The sequence below is a fragment of the Pecten maximus genome, chromosome 11 (genome assembly GCF_902652985.1).
Source record: "Pecten maximus chromosome 11, xPecMax1.1, whole genome shotgun sequence".
NCBI lineage: Eukaryota > Metazoa > Mollusca > Bivalvia > Pectinida > Pectinidae > Pecten > Pecten maximus.
This window is the reverse complement of record NC_047025.1, coordinates 43,117,305-43,138,711: the sequence shown is the minus strand read 5'-3', so window position 1 is coordinate 43,138,711 and position 21,407 is coordinate 43,117,305. Positions and strand designations below refer to the sequence as shown.

General features: G+C 37.5%; 1 protein-coding gene across 1 annotated transcript in view; it reads right to left on the bottom strand.

Annotated features, from left to right (window-relative positions):
* LOC117337982 (sodium- and chloride-dependent creatine transporter 1-like) overlaps positions 1-21,407 on the bottom strand; it is a gene marked incomplete in the record, with an annotated part of 29,371 nt that overhangs the window by 4,429 nt on the left and 3,535 nt on the right. Inside the window, 7 exon segments of the mRNA XM_033899143.1 lie at positions 3,197-3,297; positions 4,811-4,913; positions 5,576-5,713; positions 9,597-9,709; positions 11,289-11,413; positions 18,754-18,857; positions 20,203-20,337. Coding sequence (XP_033755034.1) covers positions 3,197-3,297; positions 4,811-4,913; positions 5,576-5,713; positions 9,597-9,709; positions 11,289-11,413; positions 18,754-18,857; positions 20,203-20,337 — 819 coding nt within the window.

The window sequence follows — 21,407 nt, the reverse complement described above, 5'->3', positions numbered from 1 at the left end:
TTTACCATAGACACGATGGGTGTTGTATATCTCTACTTTACCATAGACACGATGGGTGTTGTATATCTCTACTTTACCATAGACACGATGGGTGTTGTGTGTCTCTACTTTACCATAGACACGATGGGTGTTGTGTATCTTTACCATAGACACGATGGGTGTTGTGTATCTCTACTTTACCATAGACACGATGGGTGTTGTGTATCTCTACTTTACCATAGACACGATGGGTGTTGTATATCTCTACCATAGACACGATGGGTGTTGTGTACCTCTACTTTACCATATACACGATGGGTGTTGTGTATCTCTACTTTACCATAGACACGATGGGTGTTGTGTATCTCTACTTTACCATAGACACGATGGGTATTGTGTATCTCTACTTTACCATAGACACGATGGGTGTTGTGTATCTCTACTTTACGATATACACGATGGGTGTTGTTTATCTCTACTTTACCATAGACACGATGGGTGTTGTGTATATCTACTTTACCATAGACACGATGGGTGTTGTGTATCTCTACTTTACCATAGACACGATGGGTGTTGTGTATCTCTACTTTACCATAGACACGATGGGTGTTGTGTATCTCTACTTTACCATAGACACGATGGGTGTTGTGTATCTCTACTTTACCATAGACACGATGGGTGTTGTATATCTCTACCATAGACACGATGGGTGTTGTGTATCTCTACTTTACCATAGATACGATGGGTGATGTATATCTCTACCATAGACACGATGGGTGTTGTGTATCTCTACTTTACCATAGACACGATGGGTGTTGTGTATATCTACTTTAGAATAGACACGATGGGTGTTGTATATCTCTACTTTACCATAGACACGATGGGTGTTGTATATCTCTACTTTACAATAGACACGATGGGTGTTGTATATCTCTACCACAGACACGATGGGTGTTGCGTATCTCTACTTTACCATAGACACGATGGGTGTTGTATATCTCTACTTTACCATAGACACGATGGGTGTTGTGTATCTCTACCATAAACACGATGGGTGTTGTATATCTCTACTTTACAATAGACATGATGGGTGTTGTGTATCTCTACTTTACCATAGACATGATGGGTGTTGTATATCTTTACCATAGACACGATGGGTGTTGTATATCTCTACTTTACCATAGACACGATGGGTGTTGTATATCTCTACTTTACCATAGACACGATGGGTGTTGTGTGTCTCTACTTTACCATAGACACGATGGGTGTTGTGTATCTTTACCATAGACACGATGGGTGTTGTATATCTCTACTTTACCATAGACACGATGGGTGTTGTGTATATCTACTTTACCATAGACACGATGGGTGTTGTGTATCTCTACTTTACCATAGACACGATGGGTATTGTGTATCTCTACTTTACCATAGACACGATGGGTGTTGTGTATCTCTACTTTACGATATACACGATGGGTGTTGTTTATCTCTACTTTACCATAGACACGATGGGTGTTGTGTATATCTACTTTACCATAGACACGATGGGTGTTGTGTATCTCTACTTTACCATAGACACGATGGGTGTTGTGTATCTCTACTTTACCATAGACACGATGGGTGTTGTGTATCTCTACTTTACCATAGACACGATGGGTGTTGTGTATCTCTACTTTACCATAGACACGATGGGTGTTGTATATCTCTACCATAGACACAATGGGTGTTGTGTATCTCTACTTTACCATAGATACGATGGGTGATGTATATCTCTACCATAGACACGATGGGTGTTGTGTATCTCTACTTTACCATAGACACGATGGGTGTTGTGTATATCTACTTTAGAATAGACACGATGGGTGTTGTATATCTCTACTTTACCATAGACACGATGGGTGTTGTATATCTCTACTTTACAATAGACACGATGGGTGTTGTATATCTCTACCACAGACACGATGGGTGTTGCGTATCTCTACTTTACCATAGACACGATGGGTGTTGTATATCTCTACTTTACCATAGACACGATGGGTGTTGTGTATCTCTACTTTACCATAGACACGATGGGTGTTGTGTATCTCTACCATAAACACGATGGGTGTTGTATATCTCTACTTTACAATAGACATGATGGGTGTTGTGTATCTCTACTTTACCATAGACATGATGGGTGTTGTATATCTTTACCATAGACACGATGGGTGTTGTATATCTCTACTTTACCATAGACACGATGGGTGTTGTATATCTCTACTTTACCATAGACACGATGGGTGTTGTGTGTCTCTACTTTACCAAAGACACGATGGGTGTTGTGTATCTTTACCATAGACACGATGGGTGTTGTATATCTCTACTTTACAATAGACACTATGGGTGTTGTGTATCTCTACTTTACCATAGACATGATGGGTGTTGTATATCTTTACCATAGACACGATGGGTGTTGTATATCTCTACTTTACCATAGACACGATGGGTGTTGTGTATCTCTTTGTTACCATAGACACGATGAGTGTTGTGTATCTCTACTTTACCATAGACACGATGGGTGTTGTGTATCTCTACTTTACCATAGACACGATGGGTGTTGTGTATCTCTACTTTACCATAGACACGATGGGTGATGTGTATCTCTACTTTACCATAGACACGATGGGTATTGTATATCTCTACTTTACCATAGACACGATGGGTGTTGTGTATCTCTACTTTACCATAGACACGATGGGTGTTGTATATCTCTACCATAGACACGATGGGTGTTGTGTATCTCTACTTTACCATAGACACGATGGGTGTTGTATATCTCTACTTTACCATATACACGATGGGTGTTGTGTATCTCTACTTTACCATAGACACGATGGGTGTTGTGTATCTCTACCATAGACACGATGGGTGTTGTGTATCTCTACTTTACCATAGACACGATGGGTGTTGTGTATCTCTACTTTACCATAGACACGATGGGTGTTGTATATCTCTACTTTACCATAGACACAATGGGTGTTGTGTATCTCTACTTTACCATAGACACGATGGGTGTTGTATATCTCTACTTTACCATAGACACGATGGGTGTTGTGTATCTCTACTTTACCATTGACACGATGGGTGTTGTATATCTCTACTTTACCATAGACACAATGGGTGTTGTGTATCTCTACTTTACCATAGACACGATGGGTGTTGTATATCTCTACTTTACCATAGACACGATGGGTGTTGTATATCTCCAGCAGATCTTCAAGTACGGGTTGATTCTGGCACCTATCATCATCTCAATGGCATCGTAGAATCGGTCAGCGCCTACAGAAATATCGTGTCTTGTGAGAATTGCACAGAAGTTACATTGATGTGAATACCCACCGGGTATGTCATACATACATATATGATGTTTGTTGAAGAGAGTGTAAATCATATAATAGCTAAAAAATTTGAATCGTACGATAGATATTAAACACTGATAAAGACAATAAAATATGTTTTCTGGACCAATGCAACATTTCGTTAGACTTCCAATTATAGCACATATACCATAACACACAAGAAGCGAATCTATATAAGCACAAAGGAAGACATAACAAGATGCCCATGTGCTTTAACGGTCACCTGAGTCAACATACACAAGTGTTGTTGATAAACAACGAACAATATTGTTATGTTTGTGTTAATGCTCCCCTCGGTCAATGATCGATTAGAAAACATCTTAGGTGGTACAAACCTGGTAGTCTTCACCCCAGCAGGCTACATACCCAATATCAACTCCCTGGGACTCATGGCTATTGAGACAACTTGTTCAAAAATCAAAACCTACATTTTTTATCCCCTTTGGACTTGAATGTTCGTCAAGCTCGTTCATTTGAACAGACATGGTAGCCCTTAACCCCAGCATGCTACATATCCAATATCAACACCCTGGGACTCGTGGTTATTGAGACGAAGTTGTTCAAAAATCTAAGCCTACATTTCTTTTACCCATTGGATTTGAATGTTCGTCAAGGTCGTTCATTTGAACAAACTTGGTAGTTCTCCATTTTACCATGCTGCAGACCCAGTAACAATTCCCTGGGTCTCTTGGTTATTGAGAAGAAGTCGTTAAAATACCTTAATATATTTGTCCCCGTGACCTTGGATATAGGTCATGGTCATTCATTTGAACAAACTTGGCAGTTCTTCACCACAGCATGCTACACACCCAATTTCAACTTCCTGGGCCTCGTGGTCATTGAGAAGAAGTTGGTATTTGATCCTTGTGGCATTAAATGTATGCCATGGTCATTCATTTGCAGCGTGCTACAGGCACATTTTTCAGGTCGCTGGGCCACTTGGTTATTGGGTTATTGAAAGGAAGTAATTTAAAGATTTTAGCCTATTTGACCTTAAATTCATGTCAAGTCAAGGCTATTCATCTGAACAATCTTGATAACCCTTCTCCCCAGCATACCAATATCATATGTATGTAAATATTTGAAGATATTTGACCCCCGTGACCTTGAACATTAAACTTTGTAGCCTTTCTCCCAGCATGCTACTTCCCAAATATGATGACCCTTAAAAAGCCTAAACAGCAACAAGCAAAAAGCATATAAACATCATGTTTTAGGAAGTTTAACATTTTGGTTCGTCATGTCTATATCTTTCACATGACTTCTAACCTACACTAATCTGTTTATATAAAGAGGATGGGTATTCTTGTATGCTTCCATTCTCTATCATTACATGATACACTATTACATAGTAATCAAGGGGAATTAATGCTAAATAAAAACTGTACAAAGCTCTACGATGACCTTGTGTAAATTGTAAATAGATGTTTTACCAAACACCCAGGCAATGGCGACAGACTCCCAGAAAGATGTCCACAACAGCACGAGACCACTAGCGGAGTAGTAGTCGAACAGCTGGAAAATGTAGATCCCACCCTGTAACAGAGGTCAAACCATCATTACACGTGTGTACATACTGTACATAGGGTCACGTGTGTGTGTACATACTGCATAGTGTCACTTGTGTGTACATACTGTATATACATAGTGTCACGTGTGTGTACATACTGTATATATAGTGTCCCGTGTGTGTACATACTGTATATATAGTGTCACGTGTGTGTACATACTGTATATATAGTGTCACGTGTGTGTACATACTGTATAGTGTCATGTGTGTGTACATACTGTACATAGGGTCACGTGTGTGTACATACTGTATAGTGTCACGTGTGGGTACATAGGGTCACGTGTGTGTACATACATGTACTATATAGTGTCACGCGTGTGTACATACTGTATATATATTGTCACGTGTGTGTACATACTGTATATATAGTGTCACGTGTGTGTACATACTGTACATAGGGTCACGTGTGTGTACATACTGTATAGTGTCACGTGTGTGTACATACTGTATAGTGTCACGTGTGGGTACATAGGGTCACGTGTGTGTACAAAGGGTCACGTGTGTATATACTGTACATAGGGTCACGTGTGTGAACATATGTATTGTCGTTTAAGTTACTGATGTTTTATTACTATTAACACGGATGTTAGTTTAACATGATAATTATGTATGACAGTGATGATCATACCCTAGACACCATAGAATACCCTACAAAGTAGGATACCACGCAGTAGGCAGCTACGAACACCATCCGCCGACTTTTCCTCTGTAGGTAGTTTGGAAAGCAATCGACAATCGGTGTGATAACAGCTTCAACTCCAACAAACTGTAAAACAAACCGCTTAATATCAACTCCAACAAACTGTAAAACAAACCGCTTAATATCAACTCCAACAAACTGTAAAACAAACCGCTTAATATCAATAATGTCAAGCTTTTATTAGACGGCAGTTTTCTGAATTGAAAATTATAAATGATCGAATTCAGTTCTGTTGTAAAACAAGGTAAATGTTTGTCAAATTGCAAATAATTGTAGAACTTGAATAATGTTTAATTGATATATACGTATGTATGATCTAATATTATAAACCTTGCAATCAACAGCAATACAAATGTTTTTCGAATGCGACATTGAATGAAGCCCGGGACTCTTGAGGCTTGTAAAAATATATTTAAAAGTAAACACTAGGCCATGTCAAATCATCTTCATATAACTAAATCTACCCATGTGAAATATCTTTTTGGGAGAGAAATTAAATTCAACGATGTGATAAATAAACAGATATGTCGAAATACAGAATTATTGAAGTAAGTCCCTGAATATACCACCCTACCAATGTTTGGTAGACGTTTTAGTTTTAAGGAGTAACGGTCATATAACGACGGTGTCAAGGAGACACCTACATCTAAGATCATATGAGGACGGGTGTCAAGGAGACACCAACAACTCAGGTCATATGAGGACGGGTGTCAAGGAGACACCTACATCTAAGATCATATGAGGACGGGTGTCAAGGAGACACCTACATCTAAGATCATATGAGGACGGGCGTCAAGGAGACACTTACATCTAAGATCATATGAGGACGGGTGTCAAGGAGACACCTACAGCTCAGGTCATATGAGGACGGGTGTCAAGGCGACACCAACAACTCAGGTCATATGAGGACGGGTGTCAAGGAGACACCAACAACTCAGGTCATATGAGGACGGGTGTCAAGGAGACACCTACAGCTCAGGTCATATGAGGACGGGTGTCAAGGAGACACCTAAATCTAAGATCATATGAGGACGGGTGTCAAGGAGACACCTACATCTAAGATCATATGAGGACGGGCGTCAAGGAGACACCTACATCTAAGATCATATGAGGACGGGTGTCAAGGAGACACCTACATCTAAGATCATATGAGGACGGGTGTCAAGGAGACACCTACATCTAAGATCATATGAGGACGGGTGTCAAGGAGACACCTACAGCTCAGGTCATATGAGGACGGGTGTCAAGGAGACACCTAAATCTAAGATCATATGAGGACGGGTGTCAAGGAGACACCTACATCTAAGATCATATGAGGACGGGTGTCAAGGAGACACCTACATCTAAGATCATATGAGGACGGGTGTCAAGGAGACACCAACAACTCAGGTCATATGAGGACGGGTGTTAAGGATACACCTTCAGTTAAGGTCATATGAGGACGGGTGTCAAGGAGACACCTACAGACAGGGTCATATGAGGACGGGTGTCAAGGAGACACCAACAACTCAGGTCATATGAGGACGGGTGTCAAGGAGACACTTACAGCTAAGGTCATATGAGGACGGGTGTCAAGGAGACACCTACAGACAGGGTCATATGAGGACAGGTGTCAAGGAGACACCAAAATATCAGGTCATATGAGGACGGGTGTCGAGGAGACACCTACTCCTAAGGTCATATGAGGACGGGTGTCAAGGAAACACCAACAGCTCAGGTCATATGAGGACAGGTTTCAAGGAGCCACCAACAGCCAGGTCATATGAGGACGGGCGTCAAGGAGACACCTACTCCTAAGGTCATATGAGGACGGGTGTTAAGGAGACACCTACATCTAAGGTCATATGAGGACGGGTGTCAAGGAAACACCAACAGCTCAGGTCATATGAGGACAGGTTTCAAGGAGCCACCAACAGCTAAGGCTATTCAACGAAGGTATCAAGGAAAAACCAACAACCAAGGTCATATGAAAAAGAATGTGAAGACACATCAACAGTCAAGGCCATATGATGAGAGGTATCAGGAGACATCAACAAATGGGTAAAAATGACAATATGAAAATATCAAGTTCCCAAGTGTTGTAATGAGGGCAGCCAAACCGACAACCGAAGAAAATCCATCATATTTCAAGAGATTAAGATGACCATGCCAATGCAAAGTCCCGGTGATAATGCAACTGGTACAATGTAGTTTCGTTGTCCCAATCCGAGTTTTTATTTTGAGAATGTGACTTTACCCGGATCTGATCTAGGAGTGTAACCGTATATATATGGTGCATTGACGGCTTCAATTCTGGAGATAAATGTCCACGGTGAGGGGAGGCGATTTAGTCCACGAATTGGTGTTTGAAGGCCTCAATATTCTCGGCCGGAACACACTTTTTACTGATATTGTTACAGTCTTTTTTTTTCCCCCTTTTTTTTTTTTTGAAAGTAGATTTTGTTTTGCAGATCTCACAATTTGCGGTGATATGTTTTGATGTCTTTGTATGTTTTGTCTGGTTCTATAACTGTTAGGAGTTACAAAGTCGTCGAGGGGATTGCCACTAAGCCGTTTATCATTTTGTAGAACAGAATAAGGCGATATACCCTCCTTCTTTCGTCCAGTGATTATATTTGTCACACTTGATTTTTTCTCCTGTAGTCATTTATATAGTTTTTTTTTCTTAGCGATATCCCAATCAGTGTCACAATACATCATTGCTAAACTTATCATTGCCATATATGCAATTGTCTTCAGTGTCCCTGGACAGTGGTTTAAGTTGCAGTGGAGAAATCCAAAAACGTCGACCTACTTGACTGTCTAGTAACATTAGAATTATCACAAAGAAGCACTGCCTACAGCAGATAAATCAGCATCTCAGTCAGGGCCTTAGGGTAGATCGTAAAGTAGGTATTGAGGTAATTAAGGTAGGTATTAAGGTCATTAAGGTAGGTATTAAGGTAGGTATCAAGGTAAGTATTAAGGTAGGTATTAAATTAGGTATTAAGGTAATTAAGGTAGGTACATGTATTAAGGTAATTAAGGTAGGTATTAAGACCGGTATTATCGATGAAGCAAAAGACGCTTACTCCCTCTAACACCTGGTCATACCCACTTTGTACTTTCTGGAGGAATCTACATGTCTATATTTAGATCTGTTGTATGTATCAGTGTTGAAGAATAGTATTTTTGTTGCACGATGTCCACTAAGAACGGATCACGTGTTTTCTATCAGAGTTATATACTTTTTAGTAACAAGTTTTGTGTTTGTATCATATAACTTCCTATCGACAGCTGTAGTAATTTAAAGACATCCTTCTTTGTGTGTGACCTGCAAGCGTTCAGTGTATGTGTGTATGTATTAAGAGGCTGCAGTATGTTCGCTTTGTCCCCTTGTTATAGCGCGATGCCTACTTCATAGTGCTACCTCACTGAAGCATATCGCCGAAGGTAGCCAGCAGGAACACCCCACCCTGATACTAATCTTAAAAAGATCGCAGTATATTAACAGAAGATCAATCGTCCCACTACCTTAATGCTGCGCGTTAAAACTGAATACTTAAATTGTATAAAGATTTGTATCAGATTTTATATATAATTTTAGTGTATCATGTTTCTATCCGACAAATACATACAAAACATACGTCGCATGAGCTATTCTTCTCGATAAAAACCAAATCTCTTTGAGTGTCTATATCAAATACAAACATTATCATACGGAGAAATCGTCATCAAGTTATTCTATTTTGTTACTTTTTCTTACTCTCCTGTTTTTGCAGTCTTAAACGTGTATAGAATCTATATAAAGCAGCCTGAATCATATATATGTATATTTCTGCCTACAATTCTGATAATTCTGACTTTATTGTTCACTCTCTCATTGAACAGCGCGTTCGTATTACAAAAGCCTGAAACTGCGGGAGAAAACAAGCACCAAATGCTGCTAAGCTTTGATACTCCGACCTACTTGGCTGTCTAGTCCCAGTAGAATTATCATAAAAAAGAAAAGCACTGCCCACAGCGGAGAAATCGGCATCTCAGTCAGGGCTTTAGGGTACGTGATAAAGGCCAGGCCGGGACCTAACATGTAAAATCAAAAGATCTACATAACCCTGAAAATTAGAATTTGTATTAGGCATGCTATTGTCACCACGACAAACATTCATGTGTACATTTATTAGCATTACAGCGCTATATTTTATATTGATCAGTTACTGTAAAGATTTCTTTTTTTTTTCCAGAAGTTTACTTATACTGTAGGTATATTGAAGAATAGACAACAATGCGAAATATATAACTCAGAAATACAAGAATAGGAAAGTAAATCGATATACACGGCAGGCAAAGTATTGTTTAGGTCAAAATATCAGTATCATCTGTTTGACACTATCAGATCACTCAGATGACATTTACATTATTACAATTTACATCTGAATACCTTCCTGATGCCTAGCTCGATTTATCTATTTTATGCACCAGGTTTTATTTTCGTATCTACTAGTAGCAGTTTGTAGACATTTATAATATGTATCCAGACCTACATGGTGTAACATTAATTTATATTAATTAACATCTGTATCCTGATTGACATGGTGTAACATTAATTTATATTAATTAACATCTGTATCCTGACTGACATGGTGTAACATTAATTTAAATCTTGATTAACACCTGAATACTGACTGACATGGTGTAACATTAATTTAAATCTTGATTAACATCTGTATACTGACTGACATGGTGTAACATTAATTTAAATCTTGATTAACATCTGTATACTGACTGATATGGTGTAACATTAATTTATATTAATTAACATCTGTGTCCTGACTGACATGGTGTAACATTAATTTATATTGATTAACATATGTATCCTGACTGACATGGTGTAACATTAATTTATATATTAATTAACATCTGTATCCTGACTGACATGGTGTAACATTAATTTATATATTAATTAACATCTGTATCCTGACTGACATGGTGTAACATTAATTTATATTAATTAACATCTGTATCCTGACTGACATGGTGTAACATTAATTTATATTAATTAACATCTGTATCCTGACTGACATGGTGTAACATTAATTTATATATTAATTAACATCTGTATCCTGACTGACATGGTGTAACATTACCTATCATGTTGATTAACATTAGTCTATAGATTTGTATTAAGTAACAAAAAACAAGGAATACATGTTTAAATGTACTGTAAAATAATCGCGGTTACGATGACAGTTTGAACAAAACTTTTAATTTCTATATTGTTGATGTGTATTTTGTCGCAATTGTAGACAATCCTCAAACTAATAGGACTCATTAGAACCTTCACAGCACTGTCAACTATTATTACAATATGTCGGTGAGCGATATCTCTGAATATTGACAGCCTTGATTGAATTTTGTCTTCTTTTTTATCTATTGATGATCAGAAAAAAATATACAAAACTCATTCTTAAAGTTTCCCTCCACAACTGTGCGAGTAACTGCATGTTGGTTATTAATCAATTAAGTAATCCAATTTTTCATTACATTATTCTTTACTATGATCGATATTTGATATAAATGAATTATGAAATGAAATACTTTACTGGAATTCGCAAAACAATATTCACTAAGAATAACACTGATTGTTGATAATAATAACTACCAGCATCAGCCACTTCTGCTATCGGAAGGTTGTGTTGTTTGGCCATGAATCCCAGTACGGAGAAGACAGCGAATCCTCCTACGACACTGGTCCCGCTGTTTATCGACGATATCAATATACAGTCCCTGTAACAAAAACACACCTTATATTAATACTCCGTGATTACACAGGATCATACAAAACATACACCTTAATACTCCGTGATTACTGGAGTGATTACACAGGATCATACAAAACATACACCTTAATACTCCGTGATTACTGGAGTGGTTATGTCGCAGTGTTAAACACTCTGTCATATTTGGTTTCAAAATAAAGCAAAAATTAAACGATATATTTAATATCAATAGGACTTCTAGTTTAGATAATTTAATTTTTGTATTTCACTTAAAATGAGAAAGATAATTTTGACTTTAAGATTTTATTTTGAACAGGAATGTCCGCTATTCCATCAGGATTACAAAGTGTTTACAAGATATAAGCCTTCGTTAGAATGTCAGTCAATATGTCAGCGATAAACAAACATATAAAAAGCTGTCCTTAAAAGATTCGATCACAGGTGTTCCAAGCTGTTAGTTCTGAGTCGTTTTAGGAATTAGTGTCAGGCCATATGTCCAATAACTTCAAAAGAAATGTTTTCACTTAGCCGGCAATTAAGGGGTCTAGTGACAATTGTTACGTCACAATACCTCAGCTAACCTGAGATATTGGTGACAGGTCTAAACCAGTAATTAACCGGTCATGGCCAGTTCGGTAAACAAACAGAGCTACTGACCATTACGCTAAATTAGGTTTGATTGGTTAATAGATGAAACTTCAGCCGAAGTAATTTGTAAAACGTAATTTGATTGGTTTAGGAAAGTTCCGACTACACCTACAAACTACGTAACGTAGACACAGGTAAGCTTGTAGAGTCCTTAGTCAATGCAGTTAGATTAAAGCACTACTATCACACTGACCAAAGAAATAGGTTCAATGAGGTCCAACCTCAGGCTCAGTTGAACCAGAATCCCGATCACCAGACACAGGATGATCTAGTCGATTTTCAGAGACAGAATATCCCAGACCCCGACCCTACACATGACGATCCTGCTAGTACTGAACCCCTCGACGATAGATCCCAAGAGGAATATCCATTCGAGAAAATTTTAGGCAGTAGAGTTAGGAATGGGATTCAACAGCTAAAAATTAAATGGCAAGGAACTAGCGTTACAACATGGGAGCCAGCCAGCAATGTTCAAAAAGAATGGGTAGATGAATACAACAAAACTCATACAAAACAAGGGCGCAAAAAGAAAAGGTTAGGTAAGGCTAAAAAGTATTTTAAAAGTGTATAGACCATTATATCGTTACCATAGACACAAAACTAGTGTTAATTTAAGAAGTATTTCCATTTCAATGTGAGAGTGATAAGTTTAGTAGAAAAGTGGAATAAAAGAGGTATTTTTTTTTCTTTTCATTATTTAATTGGAAAGTGTACATGAGATGTGTATTTGAATATTTTTTTTTCTTTCGTGGTAAGCAGCCTGAAAAGTGTAGTTAGCTAAGAGATGCTAACACTTAATTGCACTATGGTTAGCATAACGTTCGATATATTGTCGATTCAATAATATTTCGCATACGTATAGTAACATGTCAAGCGAATTTTTGTAGGAGATGTATGTAGTTTCAGTTGTCCTTTCTTTAAAGTTGATATTGTGTGAACCATAGGAATATATAATAGGTTCATGATAAAATCCAGATTTCAAGAGTAGTTAGGTGATATTGAAATGTGAAGCCATAAAGGTCTTTGCCGTGTCATGGAATACAGAATTTTGTTTATTCTTTTTATCTGCTGAAATCCTAAGAAAATTCTCAGAAATAAGTTCTAGGGGCCATTTTTGTTTTTAAAGATTCATTTTTTTTTCTTTCTCTATTTTTGATAGTGGACATCAATGATAGTCTAAAAACAATACCTACCTTAGAAAATCTAGGGGTAAACTAGTGCTAGGGTTAAATATGAGTCGACGCATATTTCCCACCTTTTTTTTCACTACCATTGATCGATAATGAAATTATTTCTTTTTATTTAAAAATCTCCCTTTGGTGTCTTTGTAGGTTCTCTTGACGAGATGGCCACCTTCCTTTTTTTCTGTTTACTTTTCTGTACGGCCGTATCAATTGGGAAAGCAGGAATAACAACCCGTGACGGTATAAAAACCTTACCAAACTATGGTGTTACCTTCAAGAATGAAGGATCACTTTACCCAACGGCAGACCAGTGGACACATTATTTTGAGTTGGACTTACCTCTTTTTCCTTTTGTATCGGAAAAACCCCTGAATTGTAGACAATGCCCATGGTATCAAGAAGCAATAACTGAAATTGTGGCTCTACATAAGCAGACGCGTTTAGATGTAGGAACAATTTTGTCAAAGATTAAGAAACTTTTACCTCATCACAATCTAAACCGTTTTTCGATGAGTAGGAAACGTAGGTCTTTTCTCCCATTTATAGGCTCTTTAGCTAAAACTCTGTTTGGCACTTCAACCACCTCAGATGTAGAGCAATTATCTAGAAATGTCGCAATGATTAGGGCAAACCAACAGAGAATGGCACAGGCTGCTTCGAAACAGATAGGTACTTTTACTGCTGCTGTTAGGAATTTTGACCATAGGCTTACCAACACGTTTGATGCTGTAACTGATAACCATAATGCAATTGAATTAATAGGAGATAATTTCAATAAGTCCCTCATTTCAGCAGAAATTGCACAAGCGCAATTAGTAGCTGCTATGACAAAACAAACAAGACTGTCTCTTAGAGTATTGACCCGATATGAGGAGCTACTGATGGGTGTATTAAGTACATTACAGGGCAAATTATCTCCCTTGTTAGTTCCGGACGATGTCCTAACGAATATTTTAAATTATATTGAAGAAAAACTTCAACCTCATGGATTTTTCTTAACCCATTCACATCCTACATTTTATTACCGAAACGCAAAGTATGTGATTTTTAGACAATTTTCAAGCATTTTTATAGCGGTCAATTTTCCTGTTTCGGCCATTAAAGCTAAATTGTTTAGTGTTGCTAGTTTTCCAATACCCCTGAATTCCACAAGCAAACATGGAACTGAGTTAGTTTCTGACAATGATTTTTTACTTTTGTCATCTGACAATAAATATTTCGCTGAGTTGAAAAGGAGAGATTTGAAATCTTGTGCACATCACAATCACATTTGGCACTGTGAACGACATCTTGTATTTCGGAATGATACTAAAAACTCATGTTTCCTGAGTCTTTTTCATAGCAAATTAAGAGCGATCAATCAAAATTGTGTATTTCATTTCAAACAAGATGTCATTGCTCCAAAAATTGTAAGCTTGAATTCTTCTCATTTTCTATTGATCAATATTTCAAGTTTTGACATAAACTGTGAAGACAGTAGTACAACTTATGAAGGATGCTCATTCTGTACCATTTCGGTTCCATGTAAATGTTCACTGTCAACCAAATCATTCTTTATACCGCAACATTGGTCTGGATGTAGGAAGAACCAAACACACGATATAACGATGGTCCATGCGGTGAATCTTATTTTACTACAGCAGTTTTTCAATTCCTCTCTAGACGACTTGACACCTGATTCGGCATTTTTAAAACCGTTAGATGTTAAAGTTCCACATTTTCAACTTTTTACCCACAATTTTTCAAGTTTGATAGCTAGTGAGCAAAAAGCCAGCCTTGATATCAAGACCATTTCGGAAAGCGCTAGGCAAAATAGAGTCATTTTTCAAACTCTATCTGAAACAATGCTAGATGATGCAGCTAAGTTTGTTCCGAGTTTCAATTATGCCCTAATGTTTTCGCTCTTATCTACTTCCGTAGCGATCTTGAGTTTCTTAGCATTCGTTGCTCTCTTTCAAAAATATCGCCAACTCGCAACAGTTGTTACGTTATTGCACAAGGCTCAAAAGACTTACTCAATACCAATATTTCATTATTCTACACCCTCCGTTCCAACTACAACAGAACTCCCATTTACCTTTCCTCTTCAACATGTGTATTCCACATCTGAAATTTTAGGCACGTTAGCAATCATTGCCCTGGTGATCTATCTGATATACAAATATTGTAGGTCTAATAAGCTTCAGTTGGTGCTCGAATTATCTAACGAGCAATCAACAGTTCTTATTCCCATACGGAAAATACCATACGCCCATAATTCGTTGTCGTTTACTTCAGAATACCCATTGAAAGATTTTAGAGTTAGCTTCGGGTTACGATCATTTTTATTTGTTGACTGGGCAGGCTTGAACGTAGAAGTAACCGGACTTAATACAAAGTGGAGTTTGCCCAGTGACATAAAGCTTGACCCTCTTTTGGCATACAGGACCCATAACATTATTTCAAAGCCCTTCAATGCATTGCTATATAAACGCATAGGTGACGTCATCTTACCAGTTCAGGTCAAAGATCTCTCTGCAACCTCTGAGCCCACCGTCGAGTCGGTTTACCCAAAGTTGACAGATACGGCATGAACTCCATGCTCAAATGGATTTTCAATCCTCCCACATTTGACACTATACATATGTAGATATCTCATTTTATGATTTTTATTATGATTTTTTTTCTCTTTTAACCCTTTTTCATCGTATACTTAAGAGTTTGCTTTGCCATCAGATCATATGTACTGGGAATGCATGATAACCTTTGAATTTCTCGTATTTCTTGTTCGTTTAACTGGATCACACAACAAACAGGCATTTTTATTGTGATAGTTAATGTGACAATTTCCATAAGGAACACGCATGGTCACGAACAAACGGTGTATTCACTGGTGGATTAATTCTGTGTTGTTTTAATGTCGACGTCAACATATCCATGCACGATTCTGCGAGGAAACCTTGAGACGTACAATCTGTGTTTTTCCACTTCCGGTACATAAAAGTGGATTCAATAAAGTAGTTGTGAAAGGGACCCAACTTACTTCGTTACGGATTATACCTGCACCTTCGTTTTGATTTTTCTCCCTTTGGATTTATTTCGTGACTTGGATTTATCTCTCCTGCATTTCCGTGACATGTGTACAACAACTATATCCATTGACACAAGCCTGGTGTGATCCATCTCATGTCTACTGATTGAACATGTTCTTTTACTTATGATGTTGTATATAACTATTTTTTTTTACATTTTTTTTTTAATTTCGTTGTTTGACATATGTTGATTTTTCAAACATGTTTTATGTTGTTGTTTTTTTTCTTTCCTTATATCAATTTGCAATTCCGGAGGAATTGGTTTTTGAAGCCCGGAGGAAATGTCGCAGTGTTAAACACTCTGTCATATTTGGTTTCAAAATAAAGCAAAAATTAAACGATATATTTAATATCAATAGGACTTCTAGTTTAGATAATTTAATTTTTGTATTTCACTTAAAATGAGAAAGATAATTTTGACTTTAAGATTTTATTTTGAACAGGAATGTCCGCTATTCCTTAAAAGTTGTATTATAACACATCAGGATTACAAAGTGTTTACAAGATATAAGCCTTCGTTAGAATGTCAGTCAATATGTCAGCGATAAACAAACATATAAAAAGCTGTCCTTAAAAGATTCGATCACAGGTGTTCCAAGCTGTTAGTTCTGAGTCGTTTTAGGAATTAGTGTCAGGCCATATGTCCAATAACTTCAAAAGAAATGTTTTCACTTAGCCGGCAATTAAGGGGTCTAGTGACAATTGTTACGTCACAATACCTCAGCTAACCTGAGATATTGGTGACAGGTCTAAACCAGTAATTAACCGGTCATGGCCAGTTCGGTAAACAAACAGAGCTACTGACCATTACGCTAAATTAGGTTTGATTGGTTAATAGATGAAACTTCAGCCGAAGTAATTTGTAAAACGTAATTTGATTGGTTTAGGAAAGTTCCGATGATTCTTAACTTACTGTGTCCAGGTGGTTCTTGTTACTTTCGAACAAGACGCCACGAATAAAACATCTATTTGGACACAGAAACAAGATTCATCTTTGTTTGTTGAAGATTCCTATATACTACGTGACAACGCTGGCCTATACGAGCTAATTCCCTAGCAACCAGCCTTGTCACAGTTACACAGGATCATACAAAACATACACCTTAATACTCCGTGATTACTGGAGTGATTACACAGGATCATACTAAACATACACCTTAATACTCCGTGATTACTGGAGTGATTACACAGGATCATACTAAACATACACCTTAATACTCCGTGATTACTGGAGTGATTACACAGGATCATACTAAACATACACCTTAATACTCCGTGATTACTGGAGTGGTTACACAGGATCATACTAAACATACACCTTAATACTCCGTGATTACTGGAGTGGTTACACAGGATCATACAAAACATACACCTTAATACTCCGTGATTACTGGAGTGATTACACAGGATCATACTAAACATACACCTTAATACTCCGTGATTACTGGAGTGATTACACAGGATCATACAAAACATACACCTTAATACTCCGTGATTACTGGAGTGGTTACACAGGATCATACTAAACATACACCTTAATACTCCGTGATTACTGGAGTGGTTACACAGGATCATACTAAACATACACCTTAATACTCCGTGATTACTGGAGTGGTTACACAGGATCATACTAAACATATACACGACATTTGTCATCACAAATTGATAATGAAGTCCAACAGAACCAGATATGAATTAACCTGATGTTACACAGAAAGAGATTATTTTCATGTAATTTAAGTCTGCAAGTCTGTTGCACCATGCGTAGTACGAAATTAATATTGAACAATAATAGGATTTATTACATGTTTTCCTGTGAAATATAGAGAATTACCAAACTGGCGAAGCTTATATTTTCAATGCAGTGATGAGCAATTGTACAGTAACATGTGATAGTTTTTATTATAGAACACATAACAGTGTCAAATAGTACAGATAAATATATATCAAGAAGTAGTAGATTGTAAGTTAGAATGTATACAATATATACAGTACTGAGCTGAGAATGGCGAGTGGGAGCCTTCTTGTATGAGGACATTTTTGTATCTGCTTGTGTTTTTCAAAAATAAATTTATTGAACCGAAAATAAATTACTCGCATGGCTGATTTTTTATTTTTATTTATTTTTTATTATTATTAATCTGCCATATTCGTAAATAAAATTTGATATTAAACGACAAACCATTGAATATCGTGTATATATTTTAACTGAGGTCTATTTTACAAGGTAACTTTCTATGTTGGCCAGATTTATCATTTCACTTGAACAAACAGATGGATTATATGCATGCTAAAGCATCTATTTTTTCAAATATAAGCACAGAGGGAAAAAAACTGGGCAAATGCCATCTTTAAATTATTCATTTAAAGTAATTTTGCAAACTGCTTGTTCCTTTTTTTGAAACAACGTTTGTGACAAAAATCTTTAACATGAACATATTTACCTGTAAAAATTGTTTGTGAATTTGTTATAACTCCCAAGGGTTATCATTATACCAATGGCAACAGCATACGAGAAAAATATCTGTGTTCCTCCGTCCATCCAGACCTGTAAATATATAGGAGTACATTCATCACAGCACGGTCTGTACCATTACAAAGTATAGTGGTATGAATTCATTGTTAAATGATAATTCATTAAAATATGTACTGTCGTTATTCTTCAGTGGTCTGGTCATTACCTCCGAAACCAAGGCGAACAAAGAACCTGGTAGGACTTTATTTTTGTATAGTGATAACATTTGTTTGTGTTAAGATAATATTTCGCGATTTGTCAAGATATTATTAAATAATACACCTCATAGTTCAGGTCTGGTTACCGCTTTTTTTTCTTTTTCTTTTTAACATTTCATATTGTATCATAAATACACAAAGGGATCGGGCACACGTTTCCCAAAAACAGTATACCACTCAAATATGTACACAAGATCACATTAGAATTACAGTGATTTTATTTTTGAAAGTGAGTTTATGAAGAGTAGAGATAGGGTGATAATTAGAGGGAAATGGAGGAAGAGAATTTAGAAGTCTCCTTCATTTACATTTTTACATTTTACATTTTTAACAAGAATGTTTTAAAGTATTGTTTTTAGACAGAGTGATCCTACTCGACTCAGCTGACATTTGTTAACATTACACTATTCCATACTTTCAGCTGTTCAATGTTCATTATATCTCATGCCATGTTTTGCTTTCACCGTTGTCTTTCCTTTCCTTCTGATATACCCGTAAATGACATATGAATCGAGAAAGATCAAAGACGCTGTCGTTAGATATACATACATATATATCATGGAAGGGACATATTTGATTAAAGGAAGAGAAAGAAAGCTGATAGGGAGGGAATGATAGAGGGAGAGAAATTGTGCGGAGGGAGATACAGAAATCAAAATCTGTTTGTATCACGAATATATTGCTGTGTGTGCAGACATAATTTTTCGTTTTCTTTTTTGTTAAATCAGGACTTCCATGTAATATTAGTTGCAGGTCTAGTGGGATGAACTCATTTAACTCGCGATACCATTTTACTCTCTGATCTACAAACTTGTTACAGTTAAAAAAGAAGAAATGGTAAGCTTTTTCTTTATAGTGTCCACATTGACAAAGTTGGAAATCAATCAAATTAGCATGAAATAAGTCGTCATTTAGAGTACTCGATATACGTCTTAATCTGGCATGCAAAATATTAGTTTTCCTGTCACCAATCAAATAATAAATAGGAATATTTATGTCACTAAGATAACGAAGAGTGTCTTTAAATACTGAGACTGACATGCTCTGTCTTATGTTAGGTTCTAAGTTGTTGAAGTTTTTCTAAATTGTCCGCATCACCGAGAGTTACCGCTTAACACAATAATATACAATTATATACCATCAACTACGTAATTAATTACCTGTACATCCCCGAGTCTAGATATATCTGGTCTGAGGTAGTACACAATTCCGTCCACGGCGCCATCTAGGGTGACCCCACGCACCAGCAGTATACCCAGTATCACGTAGGGGAACGTGGCGGTGAAATACACAATCTGATTAATAACAAATACAACACGTTATCCAGTTTAACAGACTGAAAGTGTTTGCTGCTTTTCTAACCATCAGTATCAGCAGGCAACTTTTGTTCAGTTTCGAAATATATTTGTTTTTATTTAGAACATTTGTAGAATACAAATACATCGATAGTTTTTAGTATAGAACACAAAACGGCGTCAAATGGTACAACATACACTTTCATTAGAGATTATCATAGCAAAGTGACTTCAATGTTGGTCAATGTACAGATCCAAGCATACATTAGATCGCATCGTTTACCATCTCGGACACTACATAAGACAGTGCTAGTCCGCCATCTCGGACACTACATAAGACAGTGCTAGTCCGCCATCTCGGACACTACATAAGACAGTGCTAGTCCGCCATCTCGGACACTACATAAGACAGTGCTAGTCCGCCATCTCGGACACTACATAAGACAGTGCTAGTCCGCCATCTCGGACACTACATAAGACAGTGCTAGTCCGCCATCTCGGACACTACATAAGACAGTGCTAGTCCGCCATCTCGGACACTACATAAGACAGTGCTAGTCCGCCATCTCGGACACTACATAAGACAGTGCTAGTCCGCCATCTCGGACACTACATAAGACAGTGCTAGTCCGCCATCTCGGACACTACATAAGACAGTGCTAGTCCGCCATCTCGGACACTACATAAGACAGTGCTAGTCCGCCATCTCGGACACTACATAAGACAGTGCTAGTCCGCCATCTCGGACACTACATAAGACAGTGCTAGTCCGCCATCTCGGACACTACATAAGACAGTGCTAGTCCGCCATCTCGGACACTACATAAGACAGTGCTAGTCCGCCATCTCGGACACTACATAAGACAGTGCTAGTCCGCCATCTCGGACACTACATAAGACAGTGCTAGTCCGCCATCTCGGACACTACATAAGACAGTGCTAGTCCGCCATCTCGGACACTACATAAGACAGTGCTAGTCCGCCATCTCGGACACTACATAAGACAGTGCTAGTCCGCTTCACTACATAAGACAGTGCTAGTCCACTTCAATACATAAGACAGTGCTAGT